The following is a 19,891-nucleotide window of genomic DNA, read 5'->3' on the forward strand; positions in this document are numbered from 1 at the left end:
GGAAGAAATTAAAATGTTTATGCAATAAGCAAATTTTTAATCTAAAATTAACTATAGAGAACAATTGAGTATACAGTTGGGTGTGGTAGAATTTGGAAGAATGTTTCAGAATTTCTGCAAAAATAAGTCTCAGAAAACATAAATATATTACATAATCTTGTTCTGTGCATTTGATTTGAATTTTAAGAATTCTCACTCATTATTGTACCAATCACTGCGCAAAATCTCAATAGAACAGTGGATTTGTGATGAAATAATTTTCATTATTTTTATAAACGCCGCCTTTCATAATAAGACTTTTAATACAATTTTTTTTTCGCTTAGGGGTCCTTATTATTTAGGAAATTCATTATAAATATAAAAACATATGACTGAATCAAGTGTTTTGATATTTATATTCAAAGCTGTTTCAAAAAGTGGATTTAATCGATTTCTGCATCTTACAATTAGTAATTGTAAACTTATTTAGTATTTTATAATAGAAAAGAGCCCTTTAAAAATTAGTTTTATAATAATGTAAGTTGATTGAATCATAATTTAATGTTACAACGTCCTATTTTCTTATCATTCGTAAATCTTCGAGAAAAGTTCTAATATTTATGATCCTAGTGTGGATTACCAGCATGATAAAGAACGTGATAAAGTATCTAGAATCGCGACATTTTTCAGGTCATTTTTATCGAAAAAACTAGTTTCAATTTAGTATTTCTCAAACCGTGGAAATTTTCAAAGATGGTGCATCAAATAAGCCAAAACTTTCAATGCATATTAAATCTTTTTTTTTGTTTTTTAATAACTGATATTCTCCACAAAAACATGAAAGTCATGTTAAGATATCTCGGAATAATCTTGCATTTTCTGCAAAGATTTCAAAATTATTTGAATCATTGCATTTTGTAGAAAATGTGAAATTGATTCTAGGTACAACACTATCCTCATATATTTGAATAGTTACAGAACTACGTACACAGTAAAAAAAAAACAATCAAAACTACCGGAATTTTATAAAATTTACTATGTTTCTGCCTATATGGAAATACCAAAAAATGTGATATTTTTTACACAACTGCTTTGTAAAATTTAGTAAAACTAGGTTAAATTATTAATACTTAATTGTTAATTTTAGTAAAACTAACAATAAAATATGGTTTTGTTACGTGAAATAAAATTTGGTAATTGTGGTAAAATTCAGTAATTTTATCATACAACTTAGTACATGGCATAAGAACCATTTATTCAGTTAAATTTAATTTTTAGTTTTGTATTTTTTCCCCCTCTTTTTTGCTGAATGTGCGATAATAAGAACTATAATTTTGAAAATCAGAATATTCTAAAGTAACAAAAGTTAATTCAAATAATATTTACAAGATCAGCCCTGGAAATAAATAGTCGCACTTTGTATTTGTTTCTTTATATTTTTGTCTAACGGTTGAATTTTGCTTCCATGCTAAAACTACACTTCTTATCTTATTTATCTTTTACCATTTAGCCCTTGGTAGGGTCAAGCCTCACAAGTAATTAATAGGAAAATAAGGGATTATTTGACTTACAATGGCCTAACTATATAGTGGAAAGGATAGCTGATGTGAAAATTACCATTTAGCCCATGGTAGGATCAAGCCTCGAGAGTAATTAATGGGATAATAAGGGATTATTTGATTTACAATGACCTAACTATATAGTGGAAAGGGCAGCTAATGTTAAAATTACCATTTAGCCCATGGTAGGATCAAGGTTCGTGAGTAATTAATGGGAAAGTAAGGGAATATTTGACTTACAATGACCTAACTATATAGTGGAAAGGGGAGCTAATGTGAAATTTTTTTGTAAATTTGACAAAGTAGCTTATTAATCATTATTTGAACGTATATTAGTATTCTTTTTCAAACAAATTTTGAAAGTTTGTATTCATTTTTGAATTACACATAAGCTGATTTGAATGAATACTTTAAAAAAAAAGTTATTTTCATTCATACTAGTCCCACGGTATAGTGACAATGTATACAAGTCATGAAATTAATCAATTATTAAATCTTTTGTTACTAATAAAAAGCAATTAAAATTAAAATGGAAAAAAAAATTAATCTTAACATGCAGCCTTGCGTAATAATCTTAACAATGTTTATTTTAATAATTGTTGTTTGATAATTGCATAAATTCGAACTTCTCTCACTTTAACGGGAGATTTTTCTAGAATATTTAAAGTGGGGTAGCAAATGCTACACTTCGCCATTAGATTTTTATTTTCGCAAATTTGCAATAATTTTAACAACAACATGCAAACAATTTAAACTAATATATTAAACCTGATAATCATGGGGGGAAATTTTCAATTGCTGGCAAAATTAAATTAGATCTGTTTAATCCATTTGCTATTACACTGCAACTGTAACCCTTTGACGCAGAATTTTAACTAAACATATTTTTCCCATTTTCTCATTATTTTGTATTAATTTAGGTAAAAATAAATTAAAAATATTTTGTTTATGATTTTTAATAATTTATGGTTATGAAATACAGCATGAAATACCGGTGTCTTTTTATACGGTCAAGGTGAAATCCTCCTAACATCCAATCAATAATTTTTGCACTTATTTGCATTTATTTAGATCCAAAAGAAACATTTATTCATTATTGAAACTTCTTTAATTTACAAAATCAATTAGTGATAAATTTTTGAATATAAATGGAAAAAAAAATTTAACTACTTTTTTTTGGATTTTATATTTTAGTACAAATCTAATTCCGAATATCTAACAGATTTTTTAGTAGCTATTAGACTGTTATTGTAATTAAAAAATGCCAAAATATATTTTCGCTTGTAATTGGAGAGTCAGAAATAAAATATATGAAAAGGACACCAGTATATATCATATCTACATTATAGGGATAAATATTGTAGTAATCTACAGTTTCCGATAACTTCTGATTCAAGTAACTTTAAATAAATATTGCGTCAAGGTATGCATGCAAGAGTCTTAATTAAAAATTGCAACATCGGTAACGAAAATGAGACAAACCTCGAATCTTCAATACATTTGTGATCCCCTACTCGATGTTATTATTTTTTCTTTTTGAAACTATACATGTAAGTGTCTTAAAAAAAGAAATGCCTGCTAACATTAATTTACTTCTACTGTGACATTTTCTTAAGATTGATGAGAGCCCTGTTGATATTGATATGTCACTGCCATCATGCATGTCATGTCATATCGATATCATGCATGTCATACTGGGACACATAATTGTGTATAGATGTGTATCGTATAAATAGGTCACAACTATAGACCACAACTATGTATCCCCATAAGCCCCATGGAGTAATTTGTTCATCTAAACTCATGATTGGTTTAAATAACCAATCATGGCAATAAAAAGGCAAATCAAAAGTGACTATTAAAATATGTAATAAGCATATTCATTTATGAAAACGATTAAGTAGCAGTTAAAAGGAATTTAATAATTTACTTTTAAACCATAAAAAACTTTGCTTTTTTAATTTGCTACTTAATAATTAAGCGTGTTATCATTCAGCTACATATGTAACACAGTTTTGTTAATCTACTAAAATCTGCAGAACAATTTTGAGTGATAAGTAATAAAAATATTCCGTTTGTGAACATTAGTCCCATGTACCATACCACCCTATTATTTGCTTGATGTTTTTAAATGAAAATAAATTATTTGAGTGTTATATTACAGAATTCCAAGAGAATGGAAATTAAATAAAGATGATAAGGCATGTTTACGGAAGTAATTAAGAAATAAAATTTTATGATAACAAACGTCCCATTTTTTAGAGTATAAAATCAGGTAAGTTGTTTGATGGAGTATTCAAGTTTCATCTTAAATCATCTTCAGTAAGTCATTTTAATTCATATTGGGTTTATTTTTTAAATTTGAATTTCTTTCATTTTGTTTTTATTTTCTATGACAAAACTAGTTTTGGTAAAATATTAGAGAATTCAAGCAATATTTAGTTTAATGATGGAGTATTTTTGAAATCTATATGCCAAAAGCATATATGTAAATTGAGCACAGCAATTTTTAGTTTACGGGGTGCTCTGTAATGACCACCCTTAACTTTTAACATTTTAAAATTTATATTAAAAAGGAATCCGTAAAACATATTGCCAATTAAAGTTTAAGCATGAAAAAATGTATAATTGCTATCTTGTGAATTGATGACGGAGGGATGGAAAATGCCAAAATAATACTCTTATGATTGCAACTGCATTTCTCATTTTTATTCCTCAATCATGTTGTCGTTCATTCTTGTATTTTACCTTTCTTACTAGTGATGCGATAGTATTTTTGACCCTTCATTCTTTAAAACCAAATTATAACATTCAATTTTGCATATTCACTCATAAATGGCAGTATTAAAAAATAGCACATAAAATTAAATACATAAGCTATTTTTCGCTGCTGTGCTTTGATCATCGTATATAAATTTTTAACTTTTTTTACAAAATTTTTTTTAAAAATATGGGACTATGGGGAAGTAATTATTAGATTAAGAGGGCTTTCGTCTCTTTCACCTCCATAATTAATTTAAAGTATAGAAAAAGTGAGTTGAAGCAAATTTAGAGTAAGCCATGAACTGAAAAGAAATTTTTAAAGAATGAAGCGATGATAACTTAGGATTAAGCAGTGGAGTAAATAACTCTTCCAGTAAATAATTTGACTGCTTTTTCATATTTTCTTTTTACCAATTCAAACTTCATGGCTTACTCTAGGTTTTCCTGAACTCACTTTTTGTTTTTCTTAAATTTTCTATAGCATAATGAGGGTGAAAGAGAATTTGCAATGATCTCCCTTGCTATGGTGTCCTTTATCTTAGACCTCATTTTTATAAGATTTGCCTTAAAATTAATTTTGTTCTTCACTTGACTGGATTGTACGAATATGTTATCTCTAATAGCTTTCACAAAAATGGCACTCTAGATAATTTGTGTTTATATGTAATTTACAAAACTAATCTGATTTACGAGTAATATTAAAAAACAATTCGTTTCAAAAAACATCAAGTTGAATAACCTGTTTACAATAAATAGAATAATTCGCATTTGAAAAAAGAACTAATTCTTTAGATCAGGAAATTAAAAATTAATAAACAGACACTTACTTAATTATTTTCTAAATAATCTTAACTTATCCTTTGAATTGTGTTAAATTAATAGACAAGCACTTAATTAATTTTTATTAATATTTCCTATGTATTGAGTTAAAATTAATGAACAAACATTTATCTAAGTATTTCCTAATTAATTCTTTATTAATATCTCAATCAATCGAAGTGTTGCTTAAAAATTAATAATCAAACACTTACTAAAATATTTCCTAATTTATTTTTTATTAGTTTCTCTTAACTACCCTACTAATAAGTACATAGTATTATATTGTTTAAAGAATATTTTATGTTTTTAATGCTAATGTGTAAGAAGTAAGGATTTGTTTTCAATGAAAATCTGTAAAGAAACCTCCTGGATACTGTTTAATTTCACTGTAAAGCTGTTTTCATTCCTAATGTATAACATTCGTTACAATATTTATCTAAAAGAAACCTCCTGGATACTGTTTAATTTCACTGTAAAGCTGTTTTCATTCCTAATATATAACATTCGTTACAATATTTATCGAAAAGAAACCTCCTGGATACTGTTTAATTTCACTGTAAAGCTGTTTTCATTCCTAATATATAACATTCGTTGCAATATTTATCTAAAAGAAACCTCCTGGATACTGTTTAATTTCACTGTAAAGCTGTTTTCATTCCTAATATATCACATTTGTTACAATATTTATCGAAAAGAAACCTCCTGGATACTGTTTAATTTCACTGTAAAGCTGTTTTCATTCCTAATATATAACATTCGTTACAATATTTATCGAGAAGAAACCTCCTGGATACTGTTTAATTTCACTGTAAAGCTGTTTTCCTTCCTAATCTGTTTCAATATTTATCTAAAAGAGATATTAAACGCTTGATTCAACAATACTTGTCAACACTAAAAGGTGAGTCATTGTGAAGTTTCTTTACTGTAAATTCTTAATAAAAATATATAAAGAATGTTCTGTAAGGATTAGTCTTAATCAATATGTTTAGAATCCTTGTAAAAAATAAATTCAATAATGAATGAGCATTGGGGGTCACAAATCAATACGTAATTGAGGGAAAAAGAGATATCGAAATCTGTCAAATCACAATTAATATCAAAATCCTTGTCAGAAATGTTCATAGACTTTGAGTGACAAATTAACATTAAATGAATAAAAAATATGATGAATCACTGTTGAGTAAAGTGGAATTATAAACATTTAAACCAGTTTATTGCCCAATAAAAATGAAAGGATTTTCTAATAGTTTTCTCCTCTTCTAAGCTTACTTCAGAAATCAAACAGGTTTTGTTTTCACAATCATCTTTCTCATTAATAGCTTGTCTGATTTTGATAAATGTATTCTTTTATTTTTAACGATAAATTTGTAAAAAATTATTTGAGCGCGTTGATTACGAAGCATGTCGAGCTTCTTAAAGCATTTGAATATACGATTAAGTAATGTCCCTAAAATATCAATTAAAGTGTAAATTTTATTATTTTTTTTGTTGTAATGTGTATTTTTATTATTATTTTGCATAGGTCAAATACTTCTTAGACTAATTAATTACGCACATTTTTTGAAGCCATTTGCCTATTTCAATTTACTGGAATGGACGTAAAAGGAAATGAAATTGTCCTCCAGTTTCAAAATTTAGTTCTAATAGGTTTTAAAACTAATTTTAGGCAATTACTTAGAAATTAATATTTTTTGAAGCATGTCTCATTTTAATTTTACTACTTTGATGGCAAACAAAAAACTCTCACTTATATTAACATAAATTTCATTTTGTTTCTAGATTCTGTAAACTAACCTGTTTATACTTGTAATATTGTCATTTTTAATGTAAATTGCCCTAAAAAGCACTTAACAATATGGATGCAAGAGTTCAAATAAAACATTTTAAAGTGTCCCACTCATCTCCAATGTTGTGTTTCCATTTAAACGTAATTTAAGAATAAAATTAAAATACAAAGCTAGATAAATTAGTCATTGCCTACTTGAAGGCAATCTATGCTTGCTTTTTAAAAAAAAATTAAAATTTAAGTAGATACCGAAAATTTTGCATATCTATATAAAAGAACATTGAAAATGTTAGATGAAATAGCTGTCTATTCATTACATTCCCTATTACACTTGAAAATTTCATTATACTTGAAAATTTCGTTATACCTTTAATCGAAAAATGGCTAAAACAAACTTCTTTTCTTAAAATATTCTCTTAACTTAATTTTTTTTTCTAAAAGAAACACTTGTTATAGTTTTTTGTGATTGTTTTTAATATAAAAATCTTGAGAAGTTTAAGACATTGAATAAGAAAATAAACATAATTAATAAATATAATTACGGCAAAATTATAATTTGTTATCTAAAAATATTAACTAAAACACTTAAATCATCTGACGCCAAAAAAATGAAGCGGAAAAATATAATTAATAATGGAAATAATGAGTTATTTTTAAAAATTGGTACATTTTTTAAGCTAATGAAGTTCTTCATTATCAATCTATTATAGTCGTTTACCATTTCAATTTCATTTATTCTCTTTAAAATATAATGAATGTATCAGGGTGTGGTTTTGTGATTCTAACTATCTTTTACAAGTGCTATTATCAGTGTTTGTTATTTTGACATTATACTATAGACTGAAACAATAAATTAGAGATTGATCATTTCAATAAATAATTCTTTTTTTTTTCAGAATATGATGTATAAATCAAAATATACTTTTGTGATTGCGGCGATTTTCAATATTTTTACAAGTGTTGTTTGCAATACAAATTACTATGGTAAGTTTGTGATCCTTAATTTACAATTCGTGCATGTTAGATATTGCAAAAGTAAGTCTTTGTACTCATATTTCTACATCACTGTTAGTATCAGAGATTACAATGGTAAGTCTTCTACTTCCTTTATAAGAATGATGCAAACCGTAAAGATCATAATGGTAAGTCTGCGTTCCTCATTGGTACAATTTTTTTTTCACTAAGGATTACAAAAGTAAGTTTTAAGAAATAAAAGCCATGATCTTTTAGTATAATTTTTAAATTTTTAAGAAATATTATTTGGTTGCTTAGAAATTTTTATTTTATACGCAATAACATTAAAAACAATGAAGTTGCAATATGGAATTTTCAACTTAAGATTATTCATCAAAGACTCTGTAATTTCGCTTTTTTTACAGATGTCATAATATCTGGAGAGGAATGAAAGACAGCTTAGGATATTTATTTATTGACGTCAATTTTTTCGAAAAATTCTATTCGGAATTTTTATTCTACCGGTTAACTGTGTAATTTATAATTGACTGAAAATTTAGTTTAGTTGAGTATTATTTAAAATATTAAAACAGGTTCAAAAAACCTGAATTCCTCCTTTCTATTAAACTACACTCTCAAATGAAACAGTCCGTCTTACTTATTCTGATAATGCATGATATTATTATCCGGCTTAAATTGTTTATGACATGTTATAAACGTGTCGAAAATGATTTGTTTAATTTATAAGAAACTGTTTTAATGTTATAATTATATCAAGAAATAATGTAGAATAACATAGTTATTGATTTTTGAATAAAATAGAGCAGCTTAAAAAAAGCAGATGATAAAAAAAAAATTAAAGAAATACACCAATACAAAAACCATTGTGTCAGTCATTATACCCTCAAAATTTATAATAATAATAATAAATTAAGCATTAGAACAGATTCCAGGCCATCAGATGAAGACGACATTGAAAGCGACCAAAGCTGTTTATTTTGCTACGAATTGCGCTAAGTCAGAACCACTGAAAGTATCAGTCTCGACTATAATAGATGGACTCAGTCTCCAGTGTCTCAACTGTTAAGGATGGCTTTAGTCTCCAGTGTCTCAACTGTTAAGGATGGCTCCAGTCTCCAGTGTCTCAACTCTTAATGATGGCCTCAGTCTCCAGTGTCGCAATTGTTAAGAATTATCACATGAAGCCTATAGCAATGCAAAAAAGTTCTTCTGTGATTTTTGCTCTAATATATTATCACTTAACTTAATTTACAACAAGTCAAAATTACTTACGTTCCTTGATTTTTAAGCCCCTACTGTATGTCACTGCCTTAATTGTTTCAGTTGAAATTTTTTTCTTTTTCTTTTCATTCTTACTATATATTTAACCTTCTTAGTCCCGAGCTTTAAATGATTGCAGAAAATGTGACTTATGCTTAGAAATATATAGCGTAGGTGAAAGTAAACTATTAAATGTGTTAAGAAACAAAAAAAATAATTGAAATAACAATAAATTACAATAAATAATTAAAATAATACTAATGAAATAATAACAATAAATGAATAAAATAATAATCATAATGAACAATAAATTAATAACACCAATTTAATGAAAATAAATTAACATAAAAAATTAATGAAAATTAATTAACTTTTTTTTAAATTAACACATAAAAAATTTAAATTTAGATTTTTATCACTTTTTGCATAACGTAGAATATTTTTATAATGATTATAATGTCCTGAGCTTTAAATAATGGAAGAAAATACAAATTTTACTTAGAAATAAGTAGCATGGAAGAAATGCAGAACTCAGAAACGCATTAAGAGATTAATTAAATTAATAATTAATTAAAGAGATCAATTAATTAAATTAGATTAATAATTAAAGAGATCAATTAATTAAACTTAACTTAACTTTTAAACTAGCTAAATTTAACTTTTTTAGTTATTTTTAACTATTACATTACAAAATAGCAAATTTTAATTCAAACAATTTTCAGCAAATTAGTGGATCTTTTTATAATGTATTTCTTCAGATTTTGGTCATGAAACAAAATACACTAGCCTCAAATGCAGTAACAGATATTTTATAAAATATATAGACATATATTATTTGCAGGTATTTCATACAGATATCCTATATTATCAAATAACACTGTATAAAAGGTATCGAACCTTTGAGCATTTTTTTACATTAAATAATATTTATTTTTAGAATTAAATGCTAATTAATTATTTAAGTAAATTATTCATATAAAATAGAACATATATATTATTAAAGTAGATATTCTATATATGTATATATATTATCAGAAATATCTTTAATATACAGTGCAGTAGTTTAAAAGAATTTTTTCTCTTGTAAGATTTTTTTATCAGCCGTTCAATAGAAAAATTAACGTAAGCAGCAAGAAATTTAAAATCGATATTTTTGTTATTATTTGGCTTTATCGTATATTAAGCTGCGTGTTACAAAAAGTGTTTATTTTTTTTTTGTCAGTTTTCTGAAAAAAAATTCTTAGGGTTGATAGCAAGAGAAGAAAAATAGTTTTCAAACCTTCTTTCTTGAAATTTATCATGAAGCACGATGTTTTTTCAATTGCACGAGAGAGCACGACCATTATGCAAAAAAAAAAAAAAAAAAAAAAAAAAAAAAAAAAAAAAAAAAAAAAAAAAATTCAGATTTCCGATTAACAATGTATAACTCCATAGCAAAGTAATTTAGAGTCCACATTTGCTTTAAGGAGAGGTAAACTACGAAAACCTTTTACTGCGAGCCCGACGGAAAGGATATTTTAACCCATTATTCTTTTACCATTGAGGATATTTTACTATTTTCATTAACACTGAGGTCGGAACGAGTCTGTAGAGAAATTCGTTTAGACAAGCTATCACTGGGAATCAAGCCTGGGTCCTCTCATTGGAAGAGAATCACGATTTTATTTGAGCTACTCTGGTTTCCCAAGAGGACATGAAGAAAATTCTTTACGGTTGTGCTTGAATTTTAGTTATCAAGAAGCCTTCCCATGTTAATATATATTTTTTCGGGTTTTTATTTCCACTTAAAGAAACAACATTATTTAACACACCATTATTAACAATTTAAATGAACAACATTCAGCATTATTGTTATATATTTACACAATTTCGAAAAATATCTTTCATAATTAATTTTATTTTTAGGAACAAATATTGAGTCTGGAAAGCAAGAATTTCGAGACGTGGGATCCTTTTCAAAGAGTCGTCGATTACTCAGCGCAGAAGAAAATCAATCTACTTCCAAACCATCCGCTGGAAGGACATATCCTCCCTTTTTTCCAGGAATGGGTGGGATTACCTTGCCTACTGGCATGGAAGGTCTTCCTACTGGAGGGATGCCAAATATTCCTAACATGCCAACTATTTCCTCAAATCCGTCATATCCAAATATTTCTGGAATGAATGATATGTTCACAAATATGGGAGGAATGCCAACAATGCCAAGCATGGAAGGGATGCCCACTATGCCCAGTGCTAGTAACATGTCAAATATAAATGGAATGCCCACTTTTCCCAGTATGGGTAATATGTCCAACGTAAACGGTATTCCAACAATGCCAAACATGGAAGGAATGCCAACAATGCAAAACATGGAAGGGATGCCAACAATACCAAATATGGGTGGAATGCCAACAATGCCAAACATGGAAGGGATGCCCACAATGCCAAGCGCTGGTAACATGTCAAATATGAATGGAGTGCCCACTTTTCCAAGTATGGGTAATATGTCTAATGTAAATGGTTTCCCGACAATGCCCAGCGGTGACAATAATGGAATTCCAAGCATGCCTTCAGTTTCAAGGGGCCGTCGATTACTTAGTGTCGAAGAAAATCAATCTACGTCCAAACCATCCTCTGGTATTACATATCCTCCCATTTTTCCAGGAATGGGTGGAATTCCAACCATGTCAAATGGCAATGAAGGCCTTCCTACTGGAGGGATGCCAAACATTCCTAACATGCCAACTATTTCATCGAATCCATCATATCCAAATATTTCTGGAATGTTCACAAATATGGGAGGAATGCCAACAATGCCAAATATGGAAGGAGTGCCAACAATGCCAAACGTGGAAGGTATGCCAACAATGCCAAACATGGAAGGGATGCCCACTATGCCCAGTGCTGGTAACATGTCAAATATGAATGGCATGCCCACTTTTCCCAGTATGGGTAATATGTCTAACGTAAACGGTATTCCAACAATGCAAAACATGGAAGGAGTGCCAACAATGAAAAACATGGAAGGGATGCCAACAATACCAAATATGGGTGGAATGCCAACAATGCCAAACATGGAAGGGATGCCCACAATGCCAAGCGCTGGTAACATGTCAAATATGAATGGAGTGCCCACTTTTCCAAGTATGGGTAATATGTCTAATGTAAATGGTTTCCCAACAATGCCCAGCGGTGGCAATAATGGAATGCCAAGCATGCCTTCAGTTTCAAGGAGCCGTCGATTACTTAGTGTCGAAGAAAATCAATCTACGTCCAAACCATCCGCTGGTATTACATATCCTCCCATTTTTCCAGGAATGGGTGGAATTCCAACCATACCAAGTGGCATGGAAGGCCTTCCTACAGGAGGGATGCCAAATATTCCTAACATGCCAACTATTTCATCGAATCCATCATATCCTAATATTTCTGGAATGAATGATATGTTCACAAATATAGGAGGAATGCCAACAATGCCAAATATGGAAGGAATGCCAACAATGCCAAACATGGAAGGTATGCCAACAATGCCAAACATGGAAGGGATGCCCTCCATGCCCAGCGCTGGTAACATGTCAAATATGAATGGAGTGCCCACTTTTCCAAGTATGGGTAACATGTCTAATGTAAATGGTATCCCAACAATGCCCAGCGGTGGTAATAATGGAATTCCAAGCATGCCTTCAGTTTCAAGGGGCCGTCGAATACTTAGTATAGAAGAAAATCAATCCACGTCCAAGCCATCCGCAGGTATTACATATCCTCCCATTTTTCCAGGAATGGGTGGAGTTCCAACCCTGCCTAGTGGCATGGAAGGCCTTCCTACAGGAGGGATGCCAAATATTCCTAACATTCCAACTATTCCATCGAATCCGTCATATCCAAACATTTCTGGAATGAATGATATGTTCACAAATATGGAAGGAATGCCAACCATGCCAAACATGGAAGGTATGCCTACAGGGCCAAATATGGAAGGAATGCCAACAATGCCAGATATGGGAGGAATGCCTACAATGCCAAACATGGAAGGTATGCCAACAAGGTCAAATATGGAAGGAATTCCAACAATGCCGAACATGGAAGGGATGCCAACGATGCCTAACGGTGGTAATAAAGAACTGCCTAACATACCAAGCATGCCTTCAGTGTCAAGGGGCCGTCGATTGCTTGGTGTAGAGGAAAATAAGCCCTCGCCTAAACCTTCTACTGGCATAACATTTCCAACTATGTTTCCAGGATTCGGAGAATTGTTCACCTTTCCCAGTGATATGAACGGTTATGTAACAGGAGGCGGGATGTTACAAAATCCAACTATGCCAAGTGCAGACGAATTTCCAACGTGGCCAGCAATTCCTAGTGTACCATCAATTCCTCGAAAGAGAGACTTAAGGCCCCTTAAAAGTTCTTCTAACACAGAGAGATATAACCCGACTATACCTGGCATACCTGGTTTACCTAATCAACCTGATTTTCCATCATTTGACAAACCTAAAAACATTTCGGGAAATATGACAGAATCGGAAATTCCTGGAGTATTTATTCCTGCGCATGCTTTGTTAATTAGATAGCAAAAAAGGTTTTGAATCAGAGAAATGTGTATTTGTCCTATATTTATTATTTTTGAAATAAACTTTAAACCTCATTTTTACTTTAAAAAATAATTGTCTGTTATTTAATAATAAGCAATAAGAAACAAATAGAATCTTGTTTATTTAATCGATGAACCGACAAGAAAATATTAACTGTCTAGTTCCTCCTCATTAGAAGATTACTCATGTCACATTATAGTTTCTTACTTTACAGCTCATTTATTTATAAGAATATTTAGGTGATATGTAGTGAGGCAAGAAAATATAACAACTTTATAATTCATTTTAGTGAGAAGAATTTACATCGATTGTTTTTAAATTTATTTTTTCAACAATTTATGTCAAAAAATTTTGAAATTTTTTTTTTCTAATCCAAAGATCCAATTTTGGACTGTCATGACGCTAACTGTGCCGATGTAACACAAAATAAGTCAATAAATAGAGTTTAGATGTTTTAAAATGAGTGAACAAATTTTTAATTGTTTGATCATTTCATAATATCCTTAACAAATGGCAGCACTAAATAAATTATATTTTATTGTGTGAAAGATTTTTTTGTAAACGTTATTTAATATATTGATGCATGCAGTTATCAAAACAGCGTTATTAGTTTTACAGAAAATAGAGTAAGTACTTTTAACTTATCAAAATAAATTTTTTTACATTTAAATTAATTTCTTACTTTATAGAATATTTTTGGAACAGGAAGCCATTTTGTTACACATGAAAATTAGGATTAATTTTTGAAGAAGTTATTTTTTGAAGAAAATATGATGTCCTTAAATTCAAAAAGAAAAGTTATTATGCTTTTAACTTTCTTAAATAGAAAATTGCTTACTTATTTAATGAACATTTAATGCATATGACATAATTATCAATAGAAATAAAAATTAGCTGCAATTAATATTATTGTCCCCCACCCCCTTTCAAAACGTGCCCTGTTATTAATTTAAAAAAATGCAGTTTAAAATTAAGGAGCAATACCCCTGGGAAATTTTAAAAAGAATTTTATTTTATTTTCATGATTTTAATTTTTTTAAATTTTATTTCCAATGGCAGGGAATGCAAACAATAACACAGAGGAACAATAAAAATAGAAAATAACGAAAGACCGAAGTCGTTGTCGTAGTTCATTTACGTCGCACTAGAGCTGCACAATGGGCTATTGGCGACGGTCTGGGAAACATCCCTGAGGATGATCCGAAGACATGCCATCACAATTTAATCCTCTGCTTCGGTAGCCCGACGACCTACACGCGAAGTCGAGCACTTTACGGTAGAACAGTTTAACGAAGACCAATACCGCACACTCTCGGTCCCTACGCAGACTGATCCAAGTGGTCACCCAACCGCACACTGACTGCTGCCAGTGATGCTTGACTTCGGTGATCTGCTGGGAACAGTGTCTTAACGATCTGTCCACTGCGGGACAAAAGACCGAAGTTATCTTCCCAAAAGTTCTCTCGCTTGCCAATATCAATATTATTATAATTTAAATTTAAATTTGGGAAATTTTAATTTCTTTTGTTTTTACATGTAAGCATCAAACTAGGCCCGAAGCATGTCAGAAATAAAGGAAAACACATTTTGTATCCAACGTACAAATAGATCATACTAATTCCAAAATTTAAAATTACCTTTGCAAAAACAGTGTTTTTCAAACACGTAGACTGAGTAGCCTCACCAATTTACCTTACAACGTATCAGAAAGAATAATATAACCCATGTAATTTTCTTTACAAATAAAAAAAATTTATACTTTGTTTACATTAATAATTTTTTTATTAATTATAATCAGAAGGAATGTGCAAAGTTGTATTATGTAATTTAATAAATAACCGTTACTGTATGATACAAGGGAGGACTTGTGGTTTTCCTCTAATAAGTGGAGAAAAAACCTATATTCTTTCACTACATTGCAACTTTAAAAATTCTATATTTAATATTTAATTTTAAGCAATTTTTGAACCCTACGCATTAATCTAGGTGAGAGCACGTAGCGACGGTGAAGGACAGTCCCCCAAAACTATTTGCGTTCGACATGTTTTAAGTAAAACATGACCCACGATCTGTGGACTAAGTTGCTTTATAAGTTTTAACTCTATACTATTATATGCCTGCTCTTTCTTTGAGTACAAAATAAAAGCACAAAGTGTTAAATTAAAGCTTCTCTCCTAATAAAGATCTTATTTTAAGATCTCCTCTAATGCTCCTTTGGATGGATCGGAAGATTTTGGAAAACTCGTAACCTATGAGGGAGTTTTTCAGGGCTTCAGAAAGTATAGTAATAGCTGGAAGCCCTTTAAAAAGCGCCTTTTTTAAAGGTGGTATTAAGTTAAATGATTAAATCACAGCGGATTGCAACCAGCGCGAATCTGGAAAAAACAAAATTTGAGCCTTTTCAGAGGGTAACTTTGTATATCGTTCGACTCAACTCTTCATTGATAATTAAAAAATTTCAACCAGTGTGCAAAAGTTTAAAAAAATTATTGCGCATTACATAATATCATCTGCAACCATTAACAATCCATTGAAACTTTTCCATAAATTTCAATTTGCTGTTCTAACATTTTCTTATATCAAAACACTGGTTTTATACTTATAAACATCTCATTCATCTTACTCACACGTAAAAATTAACACGTCTACTTAGGCATCCCCTGTAAGTTTGACATTCCTTTGCTGTCGTCCCTTTTTTTACCATTCCAGTCTGATGTCCACAAAAAAGGTCTTATAGTATTGACTGTTTATTGAAGACGATAGCTTTCGGAGATAAAATATTTTACAATTTGTGTTAACAACGTTTCTCCTTTTTAAAAATAAAATAATTATATTTCTCCATTATCCCGAAGGTTATGTTCCTAAGAAGGAAAATTAAGTTCGACCAATGTGACAACCGTGTACAGGGGGTGGACAAAATAATGGAAACACTTCTATACTTTCATATTTCTCAAGAAATACTTAAAGAATCATTTTATAACTTTAGAAATGTTTAGATCACACGATTTCTGTATACATGCATACCAAAGAAGTTTAAAGCTTTTAGAGGTTTGAGGAATCGACAATAAATTACAAACGGTAAAAAGTGTTTTTGAGCACCCTATGAAAGAAAGGAGTTATAAATTTGTAACTTGTAACAATTATTTTGGTTATTATATGCAATGATTTCACAAAGTTATGCAAGCCTAGCTTATATATTTGTGTAGATATGGACATCTTTATAAAACTGTCCAAGATAGGAGTAATTAAAGTAATTCTTTTGTACTGCGCATGCGTGATGAAAACTAATTTTTTTCTTAATTATGTAGTGAATCGTATTTGGCAACTAATAAAAAAAGTCCGATTTGAATAATTTAAAAAGTTCAAAGCAATTTTCTAAGTAGTTTTCGCGCTTTTTAAAAGAAAGCTCAAATAACAAGGGATTTTTTACAAATTTTATTTTGCACTATTAAGCAAGATTTATTAACAATGAACCGGCACTGTTGGGGATCATCCCACAGAAAAGTATATGCTTTTTCGCTTGCTTTTTTTCCTGATACAATCATATTTAGGCGTATGAGCGCTTATTGTAAGGTATTATAATTTATTATTTTATTTTGTCTTGTGATACAAAATAATATTTGTAGAAGAATTTGTATCATTTTTAGCTTTCTTCTAAAAAGTGCAAAAACTATTTAGAAAATTTATTGGAACTCTTTAAATTTTTTAGATATTCAAATCGGACTTTTTTCATTAGGTGCCAAATACGATTCACTACAAAATTATGATAAAAAATGGTAAATTTTTTTGGCGAATGCGCAATATGAAAAATCTATTCTAATTACTTATATATTTCATTGTAATTTTTTTAAATTGATCCGTAAATATTGTTTAATTGAATATCAGCAAAAAACCTAAGAAAAAAATTAGTTTTTTTTCCGTATAAAAATGTGCTTATCTCCATAAATATTTAAGCTAAGATAACGAAATTTTGCTCCATAATTGCATGTAATAACCGAAATAATTTTTGCTAGTTACAAATTCATTGCTACATGTTTTAGCTTAGAGACTTAGAATATCTAAAAGCACTATTTTCTGCTTGTAATTTATTGTTGGTCCCTCAAATTTCTAAGAGCTTTAAACTTCATTAATATGCATGAGAAATCGCATGATGTAAACGCTAGTGAAGTTACAAATGGATTCTTCAAGTATTTCTTGAGAAACAGAAAGAAATGTATTAACATAGATGTGTTTCCATTATTTTGTCCAGCACCTGTATAAAGTATGAGAAGACGAAACATATATGAAAAAAATCAATAACATAACAGACTTTTTCGTTCACCACCTCCCGCTTCACTGTTTTAGTAAATTTTGAGAAAAAAATTTCAGAAATAAAGTCTAAGTAAGATATGCTGCTACAACCCTTAGGAAAATTTGCCATAGAGAAGCCTATGGTAATCTATGGCAACCTATGGCTACCATAGAAATTTGTATGGCAAGATACCATACGCCTATGGCTACCATAGAGATTTGTATGGCACAGCCCCATAAGCCTATGGCTACCATAGAAATTCGTATGGCAAGATACCATACTCCTATGGTTACCAAAGAAATTTGTATGGCACAACCCCATAAGCCTATGGCTACCATAGAAATTTGTATGGCAATGTACCATAGGCCAATGGTAACCATAGAGGCCTGTATGGCATTTATATGGCACGTCACTATTCTCCTATGGCAACCATAAAAATTAGTATGGCAGTATACCATAGGCCAATGGTTACCATAAAGATTTGTATGGCTGTATACCATAGGCCAATGGTAACCATAAGGATTTTAATGGCACGTACCATTGGCCTATGGCAAACATAGAAATTTGTATGGCAGTATACCATAGGCTAATGGTAACCATAAAGATTTGTATGGCAGTATACCATAAGGAAAAGCTGATATAGATCCCCACCAACGAAACAACATCTCCTATGGAGTCCTCAAAAACATCTTCGAAAAGAAAGAAATATCCATTTTTTCACCCCGAAGTTAATTAAATTCACCATGTAATCCCACAAGGCATTCCTGGTGAGTCTTTTCCGGCCTCCGGGTGGCCAATTTTTCCACTTTTGAGTGTTTGAAATCCGATGTTCCATTGATTTAGGCTTAGAGTATCAGACCACCATATTAACGTGTCATCCACTACATGTGGAATCTTTCGCTAACTTAGGCTATTTATTTTAATATTTTTTCGATCTCATTCTTGGTCAAAAACATTTTATTGCAAACGCCTATGCGATTATCTATCTGAATTTATTAAGTTTTTAATTTCCGGCTGTCTGGAACTTTTATTATCGGTATCTCATATATCAATATCAAAGTCAGTATTTACATTCTCATTAGTTTTTTATTTTAATTCCACTTAGCTTCCTGCAATGCATTTTTACATTATCTTACACATGTTAGAGCTTTATATTTTTATTTTGTGTTTAATTTTTGCTTGCTATTAAATTGTTCTTTATCATGTCTCTGCGTTTTACTATCTTACAACTAATATTTCTAAAGTATCCACATATACTGGTACAATGTTCTGTTTCATATTTATACATAGCTTAGGGTCATCACTTAACTAGATTTGCTGGATTACTGGTTGACAATTATTTTGCTTCAATATCATCAATGGGACAGTCCCTGGCCATATCATCTGCAGCTGTTACCAAAAATGCTTTTAACAATTTAATCTTTCCTTAAGTGTACAACTTTTTCGTCATAGCGATTTCCTATATCCAATTAATTTTTATTTACTATCCCTGACCAAGTGTCAATTTGTCAATAGCAATTATTAATTTTTCCAATTTTAATCATGTCTTAAACATGATTTGTATTTACCAATGTTTCTATATTGCGTTCTCTTTTCTAACTGTGCTTAATACAACAACATAAATTTTCTGAGTTTGCTTAGTATCACATATCAAAATTTAAAAAATTTTCGTACTCGCTCCGACCATCGAACCATTATTTTACTTCGCTTTCTTTTAGGTTCCTCTAATATCTGACGCTTATCCAACTAATTATGATACCAATCAATTAAATTAACGTTTTTTATACTCACTCCGACCTCCAGATCCACTTTCTATTTTCTTGTTTTTTACAGCTTTAACAAATATTGGTTGATTGTACTCAATATATATTGTTCCTAATCAACA

The 19,891-nt window shown here is 29.9% G+C and overlaps 1 protein-coding gene across 1 annotated transcript; it reads left to right on the forward strand.

Moving 5' to 3' along the window:
• The first annotated feature begins 3,804 nt into the window (after nucleotides 1–3,804).
• LOC107455588 (uncharacterized) lies at nucleotides 3,805–14,263 on the forward strand. The gene is made up of 3 exons (XM_016073216.4): nucleotides 3,805–3,860; nucleotides 7,803–7,890; nucleotides 11,047–14,263. Exons 2-3 carry the CDS (start codon nucleotides 7,806–7,808, stop codon nucleotides 13,692–13,694), a joined length of 2,733 nt encoding a protein of 910 aa, XP_015928702.2. The 5' UTR covers nucleotides 3,805–3,860; nucleotides 7,803–7,805; the 3' UTR covers nucleotides 13,695–14,263.
• Nucleotides 14,264–19,891: the final 5,628 nt, after the last annotated feature.

The sequence above is a fragment of the Parasteatoda tepidariorum genome, chromosome 11 (genome assembly GCF_982258835.1).
Source record: "Parasteatoda tepidariorum strain Cologne lab strain chromosome 11, Ptep-v5.0, whole genome shotgun sequence".
NCBI lineage: Eukaryota > Metazoa > Arthropoda > Arachnida > Araneae > Theridiidae > Parasteatoda > Parasteatoda tepidariorum.